Source organism: Falco biarmicus, chromosome 5 (assembly GCF_023638135.1).
Source record: "Falco biarmicus isolate bFalBia1 chromosome 5, bFalBia1.pri, whole genome shotgun sequence".
Taxonomy (NCBI): Eukaryota; Metazoa; Chordata; class Aves; order Falconiformes; family Falconidae; genus Falco; species Falco biarmicus.
The window spans coordinates 82,830,384-82,852,610 of record NC_079292.1 but is presented as its reverse complement, the minus strand read 5'-3'; the positions used below and the strand labels follow the sequence as shown (position 1 = coordinate 82,852,610).

Genomic DNA, 22,227 nt, shown 5'->3' with positions numbered 1-22,227 from the left:
GAGCCATCTGAATAAGGGCTGAAGAATCCACTTCTCTGTTTCCTTTGTACCCCTTCATTTCTCTCTTTTTCATGTTGTTTGAACCTCATCACCTCACAGCAGTCGTAGGAGGGCTACAGCAGCCAGAACTCTGCTGGCTGACATTGATTTGACCGTCACGTTGTCCACATCTCACATTACAGCTGCTATGTAGAACGGAAGAAGCCTGAAACTAGGTGTTTGAAATGGCACTTAGGGCACCCTTGAATGTGGTGATCAATCTTCCCTATGCAGCTTGGTCAAGTTTAATATCCCATATCCCAAGCACCAATATCCCATAATGTCACTGTTATTGCTGACAACGTCTTCAGTGGCAGCTGCTCTCACGGACATCAATAGTGAGACACTTTTTAAAGTTATTGTAGAGCCATTTGAAAGAAAGCTGAAGTCTTCACTTCAATACTTAGTCACAGAATCACATAATAGTTGAGGTTGGAAGGTACCTCTGGAGATGGTCCGTCTTACTAATTCCCCTGCTTGAAGCATGATTAGCTAGAGCAGGTTGTCCAGGACATCATCCGGTTGAGGTCTGAATATCTCTAGGGATGGAGAGTTAACAACCTATCTGGTTTACCTGTTCCAGTTTTATGTCACTCCAGCAGTTAAAAAAGAAAATTAAAAAAATCTTATGTTTAAACGGAATTCCCTGTATTTCAGTTTGTGCCCACTGCCTCTTGTCCTTTCACTGGACACCAGGAAGAGATTCTTCTGTCTTTGGTAGCCCTCCTTGTAAGATATTTATATGCATCAATAGTACACACACATCCCTCCTAGGTCTTCTCAGGTTCTTTCAGTTTCTCCTTGTAAAATAGATGCTCTAGCCTCATGGTCATCTTAGTGGCTCTTTGTAGGATTTGCTCTAGTACGTCCATGTCTCTCTTGTACTGGGGAGCCCAGAAGTGGACACAGTACTCCAGGTGTGGCCTCACCAGTGCTGAGCAGAGGGGAAGGATCACCTTTCTTGACCTGCTGGAAACGCTCTTAATGCAGCCCAGGGTACTGTTGGCTCATGTTCAGCTTGGTGTCCACCCACCAGGACCCCCAGGTCCTTTTCAGCAAAGCTGCTTTTCATCTGGTGCTGGTCCATGGGGTCCTGCCCATTTTGAACTTCATGAGGTTCCTGTTGGCCTATTTTCTCCAGCCTCCTCAGATCCCTCTGAATGGCAGCAGGACTTTCTGGTGTGTCAGCCATTCCTTGCAGTTTGGTATCATACACAGACTAAATGTGGGTGCACTTTGCCCCATTTTAGAGGTCATCATGACCATATTAAAATAGTAATGAAACCAGTATTGACTCCTGGGGTACACCACTAGTGACTGGTCTCTGTCTTGACTTTGTGCCACTGGTCACAACCTTTTGATTTTGGAAGTTCAGTTCCCCTTGCTATCTGCTTGCTATCTACTTGCAAGTCGTGTACTCCCTCATCTTGTGCGTGAGGATGTTGTGAGGCAGTGTCAGAAGTCCTCCTTGAGTTTAAACAATATCCAGTCCTCACCCCTCATTCACCAACACAGTAATTTAATTGTAGAAAGCTTTAACTCACACAGGTTTTCTGTGCCTTTTTTATATGGCACAGTCCAATACTGTGAACTTAACAAGAGCTTGAGAAATTAGGATTCACCCTGTTCAAAGCTTTCTGGCAGAGCAGAAGTCAAAACTGAAAACAAGCTTTTCAGAAGGTGCTACGAAGGACTCATTTATTGTATGATAAGAGCAACATGTCCTAAACAATCTCACAAAGGCTATCTGACACAATATTGTGAGAGATTAGGGTTCACACTGTTCAAATCTTTCTGAGAAGAAATCAAAAGATTCCTGTAAGCTTATCAAAGGAGATGGCAAAGAGCTCATTTACTGTATTTACCTTCAAGATAAATATGGTATCAACAACCTGACATGGATGAGAACCCCATTATGGATCATTAATACATTAATGTAACACAAGCATAACATCATAAAGATGATTTGGGCCTGAGTTAACAATTTGTGTGTTGCCTCTACTCCCAGATTTCTCCATTGACGCCAGTGTAGTGTCCCTTGTTCTGCACTTGCGCAATTAAGAGGAGAATCTGATGCAGGGTATTGTGAAATGATGTTTAAAAACTCTTCTTTTGTAGGAGGGAGGGTCTGATGCTACTCTTATGTGAGTATCAATATAGCTGTAACTTCATGGGTCTCTTGACCTGCAGTGTCATAAGTAGAATCTGGCTCAGTTAAAATGAAGGAGAGTGTTCTCAATTGCTGCTATAATCAACACTCTTCTATTTTCAATCAGCAAAATCAGTGGAAGCATTCCGTGAAAATATAAACCAAATAGAACATCATCTGAAACTGCAAGTGAACTCCAAGTCACACAAAGCTGAAGTTCGCAAAGCTGATAATGCAAAGGAGAAAAACAAGATTGTACACCGTTTACTGTACCCAGACTCACCTTTGTTCAAACAGTGGGGTGCAGATTTAAGGGAAGAGGAGCAAACTGTTGCACAGAATCTCTTCTTAAGTTATGGATATAATGTTTATCTCAGTGACCATCTACCTCTGGATCGACCTATCAGAGACACCAGATCTCCCAGGTGCAGTATAAGCCCTCTATATTCACAAGGAGACATGAAATAAAAAGGAAGGGGATCCACATTGCTTTGGGCTGAGTTAAAATGATCTATTAATAGATATCAATTTGTGCTGTTTGTTTAGTTGGGTGGTTTTTTTTTCTGTAATTCTCTTCCAGATCTTTTTCAGACTTGCAATACTCCAAAGACTGTGAAAAGAAGTCACAGTGCAGAAAAGTCACTTAAGAAAAAGAATATAAACTTAACATTATAAGTGATACAGGACTTCTAACTGTCAGTAAAAAGCAGGAAAACAAACCATAATATTCAGAAGATATGATACCTTCTGGTCTGTTTGCATTCTGTTGAAGCCCCAAGGGAGGACATCTGAAGCATGCTTTCTCTTATTTTTACATCGTCTTATGTAAGCCTCTTATATGCTGAGATATCCAAAGTGGTTTTAAACACACACGCACCCCTTTGGAAAACTCTGGAAATGCAATCAATGAATAAGTAAATGCCTATATTGTTAAAAAGTACAGAGGTTTACAAAATGCCTGGTTTTCTTAGCTATGCTGCAGATCGTAAGTGGGGGATACCTATACTGCTTAGTAAAAGATGATCAGATATAAAACAGGAGAGTTGGCTGGAACTAATTGTGGGCCAACGAGTCCCGTGAAGGGTGAGGCAAGATTCAGCACCTGAGCTGAATCCCTGGCGCTTTATCTTTAGTATTATAGGCGCAACCTCCATGGACTGGTGACCTTGTGAGCTTCCTTACAGCCTTATTTGCTCTGTTTCCCTCTGAAGTTATCAAAGAGTCTGAGGATTAACTACATGGAAAATATAGTGGGGCAAACAACTAAAGGATTAAGATGTAGGTAAGCAGTCCACTTCATAAGAGGAAGCTTAAGGGATTTTTCCAGAATTTAGCTGGTTCTTGAAGCCAATAAATAGTATTTTTTAAGCAGACTGGTGGTACTATGGGAGCTGATATAAGTAACCATTAAAAAACCTCATTAGGAACAAGTATCTGTTAAAAAAGCAAGTGCTTTTTTTGACTATATAGTATGATGAGGTATATGATCTCTTGCAAAAGATGAGTAAGCTTTACAGGAACGAACTGGTATAAACATGGAAGAACGTCACAGATATACTGCAAGCCTACACCTTTGTACTTATGATCACTCGTACTAAATTTGATGGCGCATTTCAGAAAAGGATGTGGAGGTCAGAGAGGATTGCAAACTGGGCGTGAGTTGACAATGTCACACTTGGGGAAAGGGGAGTTGTCTTACTGGCAGCCCTCTGGAAGATGTAAAGAGCAGGTTTTGCACCTGGGTCCTGATTGGTGGTGGTCCACTTGGGTGGAGCTGGTTCCAGCTGGAACCATCGCTGGTTCCAAGGGAGCAATAATTTGCCCTTGACTGTGGGTGTCTGAGGGGCAGTGTGGCAGAGAAGGAGAAGGTCAAGGGAGGTGGACCTTGTGCAGTGGTGAGACAGTCTTCCTGAGGCAGCCCCAAGCTGAACGATCCCCCCCTCTGCTGGGGGATAGTTTTGGAGAACTATCTGGAGCAGCCACCACAGAGGTGGCTGGAGGAAGTGCGTGATGAGTCTGCATGGTCCCAAAGAATGGGTGTGGTGCCTGGCACCCTTCTGCTTGGCATCATAAAGAAATACAAATACATCATAAAGATATATTTGCACGGACCACTTTTTGCAGATATACACTCAGGCTCTTGTGCTAATGGCTAATGAAGCTAATGGAGAAATTCCAATAAAAATGCATTCCATTTGTGCACAGCTGCCGCTGTAGAGGTCTACCTGGAGCATGAGCCTGTCTTGTGGAGAGCTGCATTATGTAGCTACCCAACTCCTGCGATCTGAGTATTGCTTTCATGCTTTTCTAAGGGGAGAGAATGATCATGCCTGAGAATCCAGCTATGCTCTGTTTTCTGCTCTAGAGAGAGTTAGTGCTTAGCACTATATAGAAGACCCAGTCCTCAACATCTGCCCAGTTGCCAAGATATTAATTAGCAGAGCTGACAAGTATCCCAAATAGAGAGTTAAAAAAAAATAATCTTTTAACTGTAAGCAAGAGTTCCAGAAGTGTTCAAACAGCACAAAACAAGCTTCTTACAGTACTGGGAACAATTTATTCTGGGGTAGCATGGAGTTCCACAGGTCTGGTTTACTCTGTAAGAAGGATTTCTTAAACACTTAAGAATTTCTAAAGAGATCCCTTGTCCAAGGGAATCCTTCTCACATATCGGTTTCTAAGTATAGCTAGACCTACTTTGTTCTTCTTCATTGCATATACAAAGGGATTATTATCTAATTTGCTTTTGCCTGATGTCAAGTTTGTTCAATGTCATCTCCTGTAAACGCAAAAAGCTAAAATTCACTCATATATCCACTGCCTCGTAAGATCCACATATATCCACAGCCTCATCACTGGCTGAGTTAACTGTATTCTTTAGTTTCAATATTTTATAACTGTTTTGGATTGAGAAACAGTAATTGTTCTTCTTGTTTAAACAGAAATTTTAACTATGCCCCAATGGTTTATATACATACATAATGCAACTCAAATGAATAATGAAACTTGGATTTGGGAATTCCTTTTCTTCCACTCTTATGCTGATTTTCACTATATGTTTTAAGTCCAGCATCCCCATTCTGCCTTCTTGCAGCTGCCTTGCTCTCTGACTTTCTTTAGAAACTGTGCTAAAGTTGTTTGTGTTCTATTACAGCTGTAAAATGAAAACATATCCAAAAGACCTTCCAACACTCAGCGTTGTGCTTATATTCATGAATGAAGCATTGTCAGTTATCTTACGTGCAATTACTAGTATCATTAACCGAACACCTTCTCATTTATTGAAAGAAATCATCTTGGTAGATGATTACAGTTCAAATGGTAAGTGACCCAGACAAGGCAGGAGTCTTGCTAATTTATGCCATTATTGCGTTTAATGAATGTTGGTGGCCTTTTGGGTGACCACAGAGTAGACAGCTCAAAATTAAGAAGTAAATTGAGTACAGAAAAAAACCAAACACTTGAATCGTCTGAAAAATGTCTTCTAATAAGGAACAGGGTTATGTTTTTCAAATATGTGAAAAAGTTAAAATTTGAAGTGGGAGAGTATCATTACTGGCTCATTATGCACAGTACCGAAGTAAGGGTGTGCTATGAAAACTATCTCTGTAGGTATCTGAAATAACTCATTGAAGAGTGGTGTCTTGGGTTGTGGAAAATACTCCCAGGGGAAGCAGTGGGTGCATTATTGCTCTTAAAATTGAGCTGAGCAAAGCACTGTAAAATCATCTGTAAGAAACAGTCATGCCCCTGATCTTAAGGGTGCCCTTGGTTTTTTGCATTGCCTGATGAGATGTTCGATTTCTCATTTTGCTAAGGCTTTGAGGTTGCTAGAAAAACATGTCCATTTGGGTGGAGCAAGAGTTTAAATGAATTTCCCAAACGAGGCTAAGAGGTCCCAACTTTCTATTCCTTCTCCTTGACACTAGTTTTTCCTTTGTTGAGGGAGTTGGCATGCCTACAGCTCTTATGAGAGCATTTCACATTTTCTCTTTTCCTTTCCACGCGGTAGAAAATACACTCAGAAATTACTGCATTAAGACAGCTAATTGGTTGCTGTTATGGCACAAAATGTCTGAAGTTTCTACATATTGACATATTTGTGTACAGTTTAGAAGCCATACAATAGCACTATATGTAAATGAAATTTAGGTACTTAATTGAACTCCTGGAATGAAAGCTGGTTTTAAAAATAAGCCTCTTGAATTCATGATTACCTGCATAACTCTACCCGTTCTATTGCAAAGAACAAACCGGTTTTCAGTCTGGAACTGGGACAAGCTAGGAAGCCATCACCTACATAATCTTTTCCATTTCTTAATATTGATTAAAATATTTTTTTTGATCATTAAAATATGGGGGCTGGTTTTAGATGATCTGAAAGGAACTTTGGAAACACACATCAAAAACTACAATGCAAAGCATCCTGGACTGCTGAAGATCATCAGACATCAGGAAACGAAAGGTCTAACACAAGCCCGGATTTCTGGCTGGGAGGCATCAACTGCAGATGTTGTTGCAATTTTGGATGCCCATATTGAAGTGAACACGGCATGGTAAGACTATGAAGACTGGGGGGGGGAAACTGGGGAAAGATAAGGTCAGGTTTTTTAGGCATAACGGCAGTTGGGGTCCAGCAAAAAGACTCTCTCTGACAGATTCCAATACCCTCTGACCAGGTTCCTTTGGATGTTTCACATGAGGAGGGTTTAATGTTTTAATACTAAATTTACTTATTTGAAGATACATGGGATTTTGGTTTAGAAGAGTGATACACCAATCTACTGAAATCACAACACAAGCACAATATAGAGGTTGCATATACAGTTGAATCGTAATACAACAGGATTCACATTACCACTTTCTCTATGCTCACTGTCCAAATACTGGGAAAGTTGCCGGGAAAGAATACATGGGTTAAAGCCAACTCAAGTGTTCTCTTCAAAGTTAATTTTTCTGAGTATTCAGTTTTTACCCTCTAAGCTGGGCTGAGCCACATACACACTTCCCCTGTGTTGGTCTGGCTGGCTCAGAAAGGTAATACTTTCTATTAATCATTTTAGGAAGGCCATGCAGATAACCAGTGGACCCACTCAATCGATACTGCCATTTTTCTGCAACAAAGGCCACTCTTTGGTCCCATTGGTGTTGGGATAATTTCAGCTTCTTTTACAATAGCTGTGGTCATTCCCTAGTTCTTCTCCAGCTTCATGAGCACATCATCCTTGCCTGTCTTCCCTGAGCCTTCCTCTATCGTAGGGGTTCATTGATGAGTCACACCCCTTCCCTCATAGAGCAGCTGTGCCATCAAGGCACAGGGGAAAGATGGTGAATGATAAACCTCATGGTTTACGGCATGCCTCAGGATCTCCTTCCTTTTCCCTTCTTGTCTATTCATGCAGATAGTGAAGACTGTGGAGCACTTAGGAAACAGACCCAGGTAGCAATTAACCCAGCAAGTTAAGCGTGGAACTTAAGGTTGTTTTGATTAGTGACAGTCAAAATGCAGAAGCAGCCTAATGGAAGGGAGAATTGTGCCATGGCATTAGCAATTTGGGTTACTATCACTCCAAAGCTGGCATAGAGCTTTTTGTAGGGGCCAAAGTCAATGGCTTAAAGTAGCTAATCCAGTTTTAGAAGCAGGTGGTAAAGTTTAGTGCTGTTCATTAAATTCCCACTTTTTCAAGCCAAATAGACTCTGTTTGTTAACTTTGGTAGGGCTGAACCTATTCTGTCTCGAATGAAAGAAGATCGTACTGTGATAGTATCACCGGTATTTGACAATATTCGTTTTGCTGACTTTGAGCTCCTTCAGTATGGAGTGGCTGCCGATGGATTTGACTGGGCACTCTGGTGCCTCTATGAAGATTTACCAGCTGAGTGGTATGCTCTGAAAGATGAAACGGCTCCAATCCAGTAAGTATGAATAGTGTCTGAGAGTGAGCCAAGATACGTGATATCCAACATAGAGCTAGCAGAGGGAAGAAGATGTTTCATAGGTGGTGGGATAGATACCTTCAAAGCACACTATATCTAGATAGTTGTTTTGGAAGTGTGAGTTCTTTAACAGCTCTGAAAATCTCAGTACAGCAGTTGCAAGGTTGTATTCCAGAATCTGCCCCGTGCTGATCCTGCTGTTGGATTTTCAGGCAATCCCCAAGTCATTGATTTTTCTGTCTTATGTTCCTTAGCTAGTAGTGTGGTAGCAATATTTATTGACTGTACAAGATGAATTGTGGCCCTTCTCCATGCTTGTCCAACAATATGGAGTGAATCTCACAACTTTGCTGGACAGTTGCATGCCTGAGCTGTGAGGACTCAAACAGATTCAAGTTGTACAGTTCTTTCTTTGGAGATGCTGCGGTGACATATGATTACAGTGATCTTGGGCAGCCTTTTTCAACCCTTATCACTTTGTATCTCACAAAAGCGAGAAAAAGACATGAACACAATGCACACAGGCATTATACCTAAAGCGACCCCTTACTGCTAGGCTTAGGATCCAATATATCTGCTTCTGTTCCTGAGACCTTCCTTAGTTGCTCAGATTAGTTGATGTATTCAACACAAGATGGTTGCTGGTACTATGATACCAGCAGCTATCTTGTGCTGAATATATAGACTTATTTGTTTCCTTGTTCTACAAGGATGCCAGATGTTGTTGACTATCCCTTAGCCATCAACCAATATGAAAAAGAAACCCTTAAAAGAGATGTGATATAGTAATCATTCTTTTCTAGTCCTATCTTATTTTATTGGGTTTATGTGGCAGGGTTTTGGTAGTGGGGGAGGCTGCAGGAGTGGCTTCTGTAAGAAGACCTGAGGGGTTGCCCGCATGTTGAATGCAGCCTGTTCCAGCTGGCTCCTAAATGTACACGGTGCTGGCCAAAGCTGAGCCAACCAGCAACGCTGGTGTTGCTTCTGCAACAACATATTTGAAATAGGGTAAAAAATGCTGCGCAGTAGCTGTGGGTGAGAGGAATGAGGAAGAAATATGAGAGAAACGGCCCTGAAGAAGGAGGTGGAGAAGGTGGTCCAGGTGATGGAGCAGAGATTTCCCTGCAGCCTGTGGAGAAGACCATGATGAAGCATATTGCCCCCCTGCAGCATGTGGAGGACCATGCCAGCCAGATATCCACATGGCAGCCTGTGGAGGACCATGCCAGAGCAGATATTGACATGACAGCCGATGGAGGACCCCAGAGTGGTGTGGATATCCACACTGCAGCCCACAGAGGACCCCGCATCAGAGCAGGTGGATATGCCCTGAAGGAAGATGCAATCTGCGGAAAGCCCATGTTGGAGCAGGCTCCGGGCAGGAGCTGCAGCCTGTGGAGAAAAGCTCAGACAGGAGCAGGTTTTCTGGTGAGAACTGCAGCCTGTGTGGGACCCATGCTGGAACAGTCTTCTCCTGAGTAACGGTACCCAGTGGAAAAGGACCCGTTCTGGAGCAGTTCTTGAAGAACTGCATCCCATAGGAGGACCCCACACTACAGCAGGAAGAAGTGTGAGGAGGAAAGAGTGGCAGAGATGAAGTGTTATGAACTGACTAGAACCCCCATTTTCCATCCCCATGCCCTGCTTAGGGCAGGGGGAGGAGGTAGAAGAGTCAGGAATGAAGTCTAACCTGGAAAGAAGGGGGAATGGAGGGAAGGTGGTTTAAATTTGGTTTTGTCTCTCTCGCTACCGTCCTTCAGTTTTAATTGGCAATAAAGTAGTATTCCCCTAATTGAGTCTACTTGGCTCGTGATGGTAACTGCTCACCAACCTCCTGATCCTTATCTTAATTGATGAGGTTTTTCATCTTATTTTCCCCTTTCTTGCTGAGAAGAGGGAACGAGAGAGTGGCTTCCTGGGCACCTGGTGGCAGCCAGCCAAGGTTAACCCACCATCCTTATTTATATAAAGGGCTTTAAAATTTACTGTGTAGATCCTGAGGATGAAAAGTGCTGTGAAAACATTTGAAAATAATGTCCTGTGCTTGTCAGATGAGATGGCAGTTTTCTTCATTTGTATACCACTACACGTGGTAGACAAGTGTTGGAGATAAGGCTGCACAGACCCCTAGATAAAGAACTATGGGTGAGATTGGCACCTGTATGTGTTTAAAGCATTATATAGTGTGTGTTAATCGTTTGGGCAGGAGAATGGAATGAAAACAAGCCAAATGCAGGTTAAAGAATGTTTCATGGTGGGGTGTCCACAATTCTCAGACCAGGGAAAATAGAAGTGGGTTTGGTCAGAGAATGGGTACATCAGAAAAGCACCAAATTCCTTTTCAGTCCCCTTTCCCCCGCCCCTAGGATGGATTAATCTACAATGGAACTGGTCCTGACAGACAGTCATCTCATCTTTTTCAAAACCTCAGTTGACAGTGATTCCAAAATTTCCATTGGCAAAGGGCTTTAGTGTTTAAGTTTCCGTAATGTTAGGTAAGATTTCATAATGTCCAACTTAATTCTTCCTTGCTACAGTTTAATCTGATTTCTTTCTTCTTGTTTTAAACATGTGAAAATTGTCATTACATCGTCTGTCAAAATAGATCTAATTATTTAAAAAGCACCAAATAATGCTCTTTTGGCCATTGATCAAGTTTATTTGCTGTCGTCTTGAGTCTTTAATGTTGTTCCACATGTCCTGAATTAAATCTGTTTTTCTTGGATACAATTGGAATCCTTCTGGAAGTTCAAGATGTGATTGATGGCTAATTGACTTTATTTCAATCATTGTTGCTTCTTTATAATTTTACTTGTTTGGTTCTCCAGAAGCCCATCTATAATGGGGATTCTTGCTGCAGATAGGAAATTTCTGGGTGAGATTGGTGTACTGGACAGTGGAATGTACATATATGGAGGAGAAAATGTGGAACTTGGCCTGAGGGTAAGCCTATTTTTTCATTTTTTTCTGAAAGACAGTGAAAATTAGTATGTGATTTTTTTTGAAAGCACTCAGGCTGCTGCTTATTGTCCAAAGCATGGGTTAATATTTTAGAACAACTCGGGTTTATTTTGGGTACCAAAGAGGAGCGATAGATTTCCAGAAGTGTTTAAAGCTCATCAGCAGGCTTTTGTTGATACTTCTTAAGGATCTTGACTTCTGACACAAAAACCTAATTCAGTGAGGAAATACGGAATCTTGCAAGATGTGGTTCTCTGCAGAAATTTAAGCTATACGCATCTTGGCTCAGCGGATGAAAAAACATAAGCTCAAGCTAAATGAAGTTATGTGTTGGGGGGAAAAAAACCAAACAAACCAAAAGCAGAAAGAGGTCTTTCTGCCCTAAAAAGTATGTGTTCTTCAGTTTTGGATGTCTTCAAATCAAGAATGGAGGCTTTTTTTCCCCCTTTTTGTTTTTCTTCTAGAATAGTTTTATCTGGAGTGTCTTTAGTCATTAAGGAACATTTGGGAGCACTAAAAATTCTATTGATAACTATTTTTTTAAAAGTAATGGTTGTTGGAGATATTCTGGAAGACCTGAGAAGAAAAAAAATGTAAAAAAAAATAAAATTGTTGTCCTACCATACTTTTTCTTCTTTATAGAGATGTGAGAAATATAAACATGTTAGGAGGACTTAAATGTCTAGGAGAAAAGGGTTTGATTTTTCTCTGTAAATATGAAAAAGAGGGGCTTTGAAAGAAGTCAAGAACTAGTTTCAAAACAAACATGAGCAGGAGTTCCTTCATTCTTCCAACAGCAGACCAGCCCAACAGGCCAGGAGCAGAGCTCCTTCCAAATGTATTGTGGGTCTTAAAAGCTTGCAGTCATTTTTGGGGAGACTGAACAGTTATGGAAGAAAAACCTACTCAGAGTTAAAAAAAAAGTGAATCACAAGAATATGCAGAAAATCCTCTGACCTCAAAATAATTGGGGGTTGTTAGAGATAACATACGTACTTGGCTTGTTCTTAACCCTCCCCAGGAATAAGTTTGCAGTCACAGTGGGATACAGAATACTGGGCTAGATATATTGTTGGTCCAGTATGGGCATTTCTTATCTCACACAACTTTTTATTTTTGGTTCTGATATCTAGTACTAAGCACATAAAAGATAACACAGACAATGTAATTTTTTCTGAACAAATGTCAAATAAGTCTAGGGTTTTTTTCTGTAACAGGGTAGCATGCTTCATGCAAAAAAGAAAACCAACGGTATTTAGGAGAAACATGAGGAATAAACAGCTATGGAGGTGTAGGCTGGGGGACACATCCAGCTGGGAAAGAACTGGGAGTAACAAACTTTGTACGAGTCAACATGGCCATGCAGCTGGATGGGAAATGATGGCATTGATGATCCTTCTCTTCTACCACCAAGTTCTCTTCTGGAGTTGCGTTTTGAGTTCTGGGACCATACATCAGGAAATATATGAAGTGATTGAATAATCTGAAGGAAAGGAAAGACAACAAATAGAGTTCTGGCAATATGTGACATTATAGTAAAAATAGGCCTAAACAAGGGGGTTTGATTTGTAGAAAAGACAATCAAGAGGAAATATAACAACTGTCTTCCAAACATGCTAAATGCTATGTTAAACAAAGCCGCTGCTTGTGAGGCACCACACCAAGTCACGCGGATGTACTAACTTGGGTGATACTTTACTGGAGATGTTGAGACATTTCTCCATTACTTACTCACGGTAGACATGGCCAAAGACCCCGTCTTCATATTCAGTTTATGAGACAGAAATGTCACATCATCACCTCATGTCTTGTGAGGCAGGTTGTGAATTAATATTTCAGTTCTGTTGCTTGAAAAAACATTTAAATTTTATTCCTTATTGCTCTGCACTGTTCACAGTGGTGGCAATGTATGTCTATTCTATTCTTATTTACATAAATGCTGGAGGTGAAAATAATGGAGAATCGGTTCAGTTAAAACACAAAACTGCTCTGAAAATTGATTGTAAAAATAGTATTAAAAATCTGTTTTTATCCATCTTGAGAGTTCCTTGTGTCAAACATGCTTGGTTAGCAAGCAAGCATCCTCTCATCTTTTTATTTAGCCAGCTGCCAGTCCTGGAAAATTTAATGTGAGCATGTGAAAGACATAATGGAGCACTGTGTGGTGATCCCTAAACTAGGACAATAAATCTACGTTGTGCAGTGCCCTGTGGACTTGCCAGCTTGAATTCAGTTCTGCGTAGCCTGCTTGCCTTTTGTAGAGCTTCCACGCTTACACTGGTTCATGTACAGTCAAGTTGGGTGTGTTTGTTCTGGACCTTCTGTACTTTTGAAGCATTGGTTGTGGGCTACTTAGGTATCTTTCTGAATTCCATGTAGACATTTTCCAGGAATCCGCTGGATTTTTTCTTTCTCTTGAGTTTTCCCTAATGTGTAAGATTTTGCAGGACCAGTTTTGCTCTTGCTGTGTCCTGGGCAATGTCACTGCTTCTTAAGGATTTAGGCCCATAACCACCACATTATCTAGTAGTCTATCTCCTAGTGAGATTGGTTGGAGGTATGTACCAGTTTGTCTTGGTGCATCTATGTAACTGATCTGAGTGCCTTGGCATAGGAAACTGGTGAGCAGTTTTGTTAATGGTAAAAAAAAAAGAAGAAAGAACATGCCTTTAGTTTCCTGGACCTATGTTATAGGGCTACACACAGTAAAAATGAAAGGTATTGAAAAATTATATTCATTCACTCAGGCCAGGAAATAAAGCTTTGAACGTTGAGGGCATGCCGGTTCATCTGGTGAAGGTGTGGGGGGAACAGAAATGGGAGCACTGCAACAGAAAGTACAAATAATTTGAATAAATAGGCTTTACTACAAAGTGTTTTCTTGACCTAGGCCTGGCAGTGTGGAGGTAGAGTAGAGGTACTGCCCTGTTCAAGAGTCGGTCATGTGGAAAGAGCTCACAAGCCTTACTTGCTGAATCTGAACGTCGCAATGAAGCGCAATGCCTTGCGTGTCGCTGAAGTGTGGATGGATGACTACAAGTACATGGTCTACTTTGCATGGAATCTTCCAATTGAGGTGACAGGGTTTCTCTGTTGTTTCAAATTGGAATCCAGAGTCTAGAATAAGAGCATATGGTCACACGCAAAAAAGGCACAGTGTGGTTATAAAACTCATTGTGAAAAAAAATATTAATATTGATATATTAATAGTTATTTATATATATGGCACCCAAGAGCCATGATCATAGATATGTTCCTCTTCAGCTTAGACCAAGAGCTGATGCCTAGCTTAAGGAATATAAAATTAAATTGTTTAACATGTATTTTAACTTTTTTAGGGAAAGTAGGGAGTATTTTATCTAGAATATTCTTAAATTTGCATGAAAAAACACGTCCTTAGTGATCTGGGTGTCCCTTTTCAATAAGCAAAATCGAACTTTAAACAGAGAATTCAATTACTTTTCATCACATACTCTACGACTTTTATTAAGTGAGCTGTCCTCCCTGCAGCCCAAAGTTCTGCTTTTTTTTTTTTTTTTTTTTTTTTTTTTTTCTGGAAGAAAAAGGGGAAAGTCTTATAGCATCCTTGGAAGGCTGAAAAATGGTAATACCAGGGAATTAAGAACTTTCTTTTAGTAACAGTAATCTAAGTTCTTTAAATGACAGGGTTTTTTCTCCTTTCGATTAACTTCAGTACTTCTGAATATGGTTTTAATTTTTCTCCTGCACAAACTATTGAAGACACTGGAAGTGTCAGGACCAGGTCTTTTGAGTATTGGTAACTTCAGTTAATAAAAAAAAAAAAAAAAGTATGAATTTTCCCAGCCTGTATTTCAGTGGATTTATGAATCTTTCTTTAACAAAGGAAGAATAGCCTCCCACCTTCTTGTGTTTTCTTGCATAGGTATTAAAGAAACTAAAATATACAGTGGTGTAGTGTAAAATCAGAACAATACACTTCCCCATTAATTAACTTTTACAGTAAATATTTGGAATTTTTCATTGGAAAATGCTAGTCATCCAAAACTGGTTTGCCTATTTGAAATTCCTGACCTAACTTCTTCAGGTCACAGACTGCTTTTAGTGAACTGCTTAAAGACAGGGTGTAAGTTCCTGTTTGACTGACCTCTGTCAAACATTCCTGCTGGAGCCGTTACATTTTGTATGACAAGTTACACAGTCTTGGAAAGAATAGTTTGAATCTTGATTGCTCCCATATGAGATGTGTGTCACAGCCAACAGACTATTGGTCCAACGAAGGTTGGTAACAAGCTGTGGCTTATTTTTCACTTTGAGCTGGATTCTTTTTGTCAGTATGAAATAGGAAAATTACTTCTCAGCCATATCTAACTTTGATATTCTTTATATTTACCAAGTTATGTTAGTTTTTCAGTAATTTATTGACACTTCTAGGCAAAATGTTCTCAAATTCTGAAGTTTAGAAAATATACAGTTGGGTTTTTTTTAAATTAACTTTAAAATATATTTTTAAGGTTACAAATAGGTAATACGGAGAAATCTCAGGTCACCTTAATGTTCTGGAATTAAATATGGTATTCTTGCAGAATCCTGGAATAGACTTTGGAGATGTTTCTTCCAGAAAACAGCTAAGGAAAAAACTGAACTGTAAAGGCTTTGACTGGTACATAAAAAACATTTACCCTAATTTAGTATTTCTTCCCAACATTGTTGGCTATGGAACAGTAAGTATTGAGTCTATTTTTTTAAATATGGAACAATTCATTAGCTCTACTGCTACGCAGAATGGTGAACACTGTTTTGCTGATTATGATATATTTTCCTAGAAAATTAAAGAAGACTTTTACATGTCTTTCTAGAGAGTAAAGTTTTCTAAAATCTTTTCCATATTTCATTGTCAGCCTAGAACTTCTAAACTGTGTTTAGTGTGTGTGTGTATTGATAGGAGCACAACAGTAGTTTGTGCTTAACACGCATTTCTTTACTGCATGCAAAACTCATCTATTGACCAACAAGAATGGATCGATATCTTCTTGTAAGGGCCTGAATTTTTCAATGGAATAGCATGGATTTTTTTTCTGTAGAGATTATCAGGATAATTTGGAAAGCATGCAGACAAGAATCAAGATAGCATGTAATACATTGGAAGTCAGGCCACTATTTGCAAAAGAGAGAAATCATCAGGCTGCAGTGGCTTCTTAATATAGGTAGACATTTTCTAGACCTAAGCTTGTGTACCTTTCTGGAGCTGGACAGTAGTACTCACCTGTTTGGAGTTGTGTGGTGATGTCTGACATGGTTGCTACGTGGCACGATGTTGATGAGTCTTCGAAGGACCTTAGATTTTCTTTTGACTTTTGCAGTGATGAATCATTTCTACAAAAGTAAGCTAGAGATTTATTTTCTAAACCTATATTGTATCTTCCACTTCATGATTTAATGCAGAGCTCAGAGTAAAGTAGCCTTGCTCTCAGGACAGTTTCTAAAATTAGTGGTGAGAAGCTGAAAACAGGATTGCTGTTCCTCACGGTAAATTTCCTGGTTTATTCTGCAGATGAAAAACACATTGAAAGAAGACATCTGTATTGATCAAGGCCCCGTCCCTGGAAACACGCCAATTATGTATCCTTGTCATGCATACTCATCACAGGTAATGAAAAGTGATGGGATCTTCACATGTGAACTGTTTCTAACTGTTCCTTTCAAGCCTCCACAGGGCCACGAATTAGGCACTTCAAAACTATTATCTCCGTACTATCTAAAGGGGAATATTAATCTTTATTTAATTAAATTCTACTCCCCAATGAGCAGGTTCCCATGGAGATCTAAGTGCATTAAACTAAGGCTTTTGGTTTAGCCTTGCAAAAAATTGTGAGACCTCATGTTGATACTGACTAATCTTGATGATTAACAGAAGATCACTGGGATGAACGGGAGAGAGGTGGAGCTCTTCCTCACACCTCACTGCCTGTTCTTCCAGTAGGAGGGAAGCTAAGGGTTATCATTCAATCTTGCTTTTTATCATTTGAAAGCAGAAAGATGTTGTATAGGGTCAAATTCATCCTGGTTTAATTACTGAGAGGTCAGTGGATGCTGATATCTCTCTGTAACAGTTTTGGAACTGTATGCCATCATCTGCCGATGATATTTCCCTGATATCTCAATTCACTGACAGTGGTGTCACCTTCTCTTTTAGCACATCTTTTATCACAGCACTGGAGAAATGTATGTAGGAGGTTTACGTGCCAGACGGAATACAGCTGATAGATGCCTAATAGACCCTGGAAACGGGGACCTGCCAGTTTTAGAGCAATGTGACACAGCTGTGAATAAAAGTCTGAACTTGCACTGGGATTTTACGCAGGTAGGTAGATTTCTGTACCCCCACGTTTCAATAAGCTTTCCCATTATAATGAATCCTTAGACACTTCCCTTGCAAAGCAGTGTGCTTCTGAATAATGTTGCCTCAATTTCAAGACTTGCAGGTGCCACTGCAAGAGTGATAGTGAAGGTGATTGAGTCTTCAGGGATGTGTGATGTTAAGAATGAGGGGATGGCCACACAACTGAAGCTGAGTTACCAGAATTTAACCAGTTCTCACTGTCTGTCTGGGTGGAATCAGCTGGTTTAAGCCTTTTACTTAAAGGCTTAAGCCTTTTAATTTTCACCTGGGCTGACTGAAAACACTCAGTTACCACGGTTTAGCTCACAGGCAGGGAATGTGCAAGCCTAGGTGCCTCTGTTACTTTTGAGGATCTGACTATATATTGTGAACTCTCTCTACTACCTGTCTCCCCAGCCTTCTCATGGGACTTGTTGTTCTTAGGGAGAAAGCTGGTTGATGCCTCATGCTGCTCACTGTTTGGTAAAGCATCTGAGCACGGAAAACCTTGTTGGAGATCAGGTTAGGTCCATCCTTTCAAAGCTCAGGTCACAGCTGGCGATTAGAGCTTTGTGCCATGTTCACTCATCTCCATTTGTGCAGAATTTATGCCAGCTGATGCTGACATGCTTAAGATCTCAAGTGATACTTTCCTATTCTCTGTTCAGCACCTCTGAATACAGAATATGGTAATGCTAGCTTAGTCGGATAGTCTAAGACAGATAACTGCCATGTTGCTGGGGCAGATTAAACAGGCAGCAGTGATAATGATGGAGGGAGAGGTGGGAAAGGAAGCCGTGCAGCTTCTCTCCTCTCTGTACAGCAGTTCAAACCTTATTAGCTTTCTGTAATTAATAACTAATTATTTTTACATGTAACGTATGGGCCTGTTTACTGTATCCTTCTCTCAGTGAAAAACGAAGCAGGAGACAAACCTTGTGAGAGAGTGGCAGAGAATAGAGGAGTTGAACTAGTAAAAGGGCTTCTGTGACAAGCACCAAATAGTATAAACATGCATGGCCTCCAGAAATCCTGCTGACACAGGCTTTCCTTTATCTTTAGTCTGGTCTGTAACCACAAACCTTAGAAAAAGGTGCAGGTATGTTTCTGGAAGGTTTAGACCCACCTTAAAAGTAAACCTTCAGTTCCTTATTCACATCAAGCATTATCATAGTGAAACAACTAGCTGTCTGAAACAGCTGAGTAAGATTCTGTTTGTTCTGGAGCCCAACCCTTTAGGAAAATCCTCATTTCCAGCATGATAAATTGACTTAAACACACCCCACCTCATTCACAATAGCTGGTACTGAAATATTGACTTGGAGATAAGACATGAATACTCCTACCTGTTATTAGCTCTCTTCTTTCAAAACAGGATACGGTATTAAAATTTACTAAAATGATTTTTTGAACTTCAAGAAAACTCAAACCCACAAAAAGCATCCACCCCTCATGCCCCAAACTCCAAAAAACAGACACAAACTAAACCCCGAAATATATTTTATATGCCTTGGAGAGTTCCATAAGCTGTCGTGTGTCATTAGCCTGAGGAAAATGCAAGGTTTTTCTTTCAGGTCATTGACCTACTAGTGTTTCTCAGACACATCCATAGAGGCCAAGAAGATTTCTTCCTGACTGAGCACTAAGTTTATAAGCCCTCAGCTTCTCTCATATTGCTTTTCCTTTTGTAGGGATCAGCTGTAATCAACAGGGGCACTAAAAGATGCCTTGAAATCACAGCAGACAATCCAGTTTCATACAGACTCGTAATGCGGACCTGCACAGGACAAAGGTGGAATATCCAACACACAGTTAAGGACTGGGGAAGGACGGAAGACTGGGAACAGAAGACATAGCACTCAAAGCATTGACTAGAGGAGATTTTTCCTTGAAAATTGCTACATTCATAATGCAGCCCTGAAAGCGGTTATCTCAGGAGTTTGTTTACATGGGATTTTACAATGTAGTAGTTATTGCAAGAGTTATGACCAACTCACACAAACTTGCATTCTTAGGGGCATCACCCCCACTGAGTTTCCTCAGTTAGGAGAGGAATTGTCTTTGCTGTCTTTTAGTATCACCAGAGAGAAGCAGTTACATCTAAGAGTGTCTCAGCCCACCGGAGTTCCTTATGAACTTCCTTTTGAAGTGCCTTTCTCTGCTCATTAATGAAAGACCGGTGTAAGGTCTCTAACTTTCTAACTTTGGCATGTTGGTTAGATATGGAAATTCACAACAAATGAAAGTGGGTCTGACTTTCTCTTGTACACAGACTTTATCTCAGGCTGAATTTGACTATTTGCCTTGTGTCATATGGATAATGCAAAACTTCTTGCCAAGATGCACTTATGCTAGTGGGTGAAATGAAATACATCCTTGTTCTTCTGCCCCTATAATTTGCCTGGACATGATTCAGTTTCTCAGTAAAGTTTATTAGATTCAGCAGTGTGCCACACTAAGGCTATTTTATGTTTACCTATGTGAAGTTCATTTGTGCCAGCCAGCTGCCAGCATGGATAGGATGCAGTCAAGCCCTTGGAAACAAAGGGATTCAACTCAACAGTTTCCACAAACCAATATGAGGCCAATGCAGTAGCATATGTCTGTCAAAGAAACGGTAAAATACAGCATGAGTTGTTAATGGGAGGCAACTTCCAGGCAGATGCAATACGAATTATTGCAGAATTATGGTTAGGTGGAACTGGCTGTCCTACTTAGAGAAACCACTCCTAGGATATATGCTTATTTGTTAAAGAGAACTCCTTTAAAATAAACTCATTGAAACTATATAGACTTCCAGCCCAAAGTCATTTTGTTATCAAAAGGGTGCCAAGCATTTTATCTGAATAGAAAGTGTATTCAGGGTTTGTCTGAATATTTGTTTGAACATAATCCAATGTGATTTGTGGTTTCCTTTGTAATTTCTCTGTAAACTTGATGTGAACAATCTGGCCCTGATATTCAGGACTGGAATTGGACAAGCTCTTCTGAAAGACAGTCCTTGTTAGATATGAAAATTCACAAGAAATGAAAGGGGGTCAGACTTTCTCTTGTACACAGAGTTTATCTCAGGCTGAATTGGACTATTCGAATTGGACTGACTAAAGACAGTCCTCGGGGTCTGAATTTTTCTTTTCTGGAAACTGTATCTTATAAATGCCACATTTTAAGCAGGTTGGATTTAAATTTCTAAAGTTGATTTTTATTCCCATGTCCTGGGTCAAAGCCAAAAACATTGAAGAAAGGGGAATATGTGCTCTGGTTTTTTTCTGTCTTCAACAGTATGTCTTACAACAGTCAAAGGACTAACATTTTGGCAAGCACAATGAAGACAGTGAGAATTTTGCCAGTACAAATGAAATTATAATCTGGCCTACTGGTGACGATGAATAAAAAGTGTTTATGTAATAATTTTTCCATCTTAATATGCCACTTCAATAGAACATAATGGACATTTGAACAATTTTGTTTTGAATTTAGAGTTTGAAAAACATCAAAATATTCCAGAGTGACCTCTAGTTATAGACAGGGGTCAAAAAAATGTTTTGATTCATCTCAAGTATGAATTTTTAAAATTTCCTGAAACCCCTCCACAAATATGACTTTTGGGCTAATTCTGTAATGAGGAAAGATAGTAGCCGTAACAGAAAAACTCAATTTTCAAGCTAGCGCTTTTTGGTGATGCTTGATGAGATATAAATAACAACGCAATGTTTTTGGTGCTACAGTAGTAATATATTGCTCTCACTAGTAATCCTTTTGGACTTGGAAATTCACTGCATGATGAAGCCACTGATGGGTGATTCCTCAGCAAGTCAGCAGTAGAGGTAGGACCCTGCTGCCATGGTGTGTCATGAGAAGGCAGCTGTGGCTGCAGCACAGCATAAAAAGGGATCTCTTCTTGACGTGAAAACTAATAACTAGCCAAACTTTCAGAAATGCAGAAAATCACCTCAGCTTCTGCAAAATGACGAGAGTACCACAACATCATGCGCTGAAGACAGGTAGTGAACAACATAATGGGCAGGAGTTTTAATGGAGCTGCATAAAAAACTGCAAAGGAATGGGACCTTAATTTGGAGCTAATACAAAACCAAAGGACCAAGGTACATGCTATGGTGTAGAAAGGCCCTAGGGGCCTCTGCAGAAAAGTTAGGGCTTTTGCCCTAACTCCTTGGTTCTGTGCTCAAGCAAGCTTGGCTTTGCTGCGTGTGCAACAGGAATCCACCTTGAGAGGAAGAATTAGGAGAGGAATAAAGATTTTTTTTTCTTTGGTGTCTATTGAAATGGGGTAAAATAGCCAGTTCGGAGAGAAAAACTATTTAAGGCACTATTAATTGTCAATCTCTTTAAGGGGAAACTAAATCTGAGAAGAGACAGAATCATTTAATCTGTCAGAGGGGGATTTGTTTAGTTCCGATAAAATCATGTCTGATTGAACCGTGATAATTATTAAGATAATATCCTCCCCATCTGCTTTCATTCACATTTTCTTGCCTGACTTCTCTAAATGTAAATTTACTGCCTCATTCTCCTCCCTCTTTGTGAAACTAACCCTTCTGAAGCTTTAACCATATGTATTCAAGTGGGGTATCACACTCCACTTGCATTGAGAGCAATCCAGTCAGGACCAGCGGGAACCTTTAACCAAATGATCATTTAAAATTTATCTGTCCTGTGTTGAAAGCAAGAGCAGCTTATTAGGGACAGGAAAATTTGGCAGAAAAATAATTATTTTCATGAAGTTAGATGATTTACTACTGGTTTCACCTGTTTGCCA

The 22,227-nt window shown here is 40.1% G+C and overlaps 1 protein-coding gene across 1 annotated transcript; it reads left to right on the top strand.

Moving 5' to 3' along the window:
• Positions 1 to 319: 319 nt before the first annotated feature.
• On the top strand, positions 320 to 20,391 carry GALNT8 (polypeptide N-acetylgalactosaminyltransferase 8). Its single transcript, XM_056340813.1, has 11 exons — positions 320 to 377; positions 2,316 to 2,613; positions 5,343 to 5,509; positions 6,561 to 6,744; positions 7,907 to 8,104; positions 10,954 to 11,068; positions 13,977 to 14,162; positions 15,652 to 15,789; positions 16,620 to 16,715; positions 17,262 to 17,429; positions 19,139 to 20,391. Exons 1-11 carry the CDS (start codon positions 320 to 322, stop codon positions 19,301 to 19,303), a joined length of 1,773 nt encoding a protein of 590 aa, XP_056196788.1. The 3' UTR covers positions 19,304 to 20,391.
• The last annotated feature ends 1,836 nt before the right edge of the window (positions 20,392 to 22,227 follow it).

What these genes read in the sequence shown, in the direction of transcription:
- GALNT8 (XM_056340813.1), top strand. Translation starts at nt 320, where the DNA reads ATGTCACTGTTATTGCTGACAACGTCTTCAGTGGCAGCTGCTCTCACG. An exon ending in ATTGAAGTGAACACGGCATG is followed by an intron (nt 6,745 to 7,906) that starts GTAAGACTATGA and finishes TAACTTTGGTAG; the next exon opens with GGCTGAACCTATTCTGTCTC. An exon ending in GTCATGCATACTCATCACAG is followed by an intron (nt 16,716 to 17,261) that starts GTAATGAAAAGT and finishes CTTCTCTTTTAG; the next exon opens with CACATCTTTTATCACAGCAC.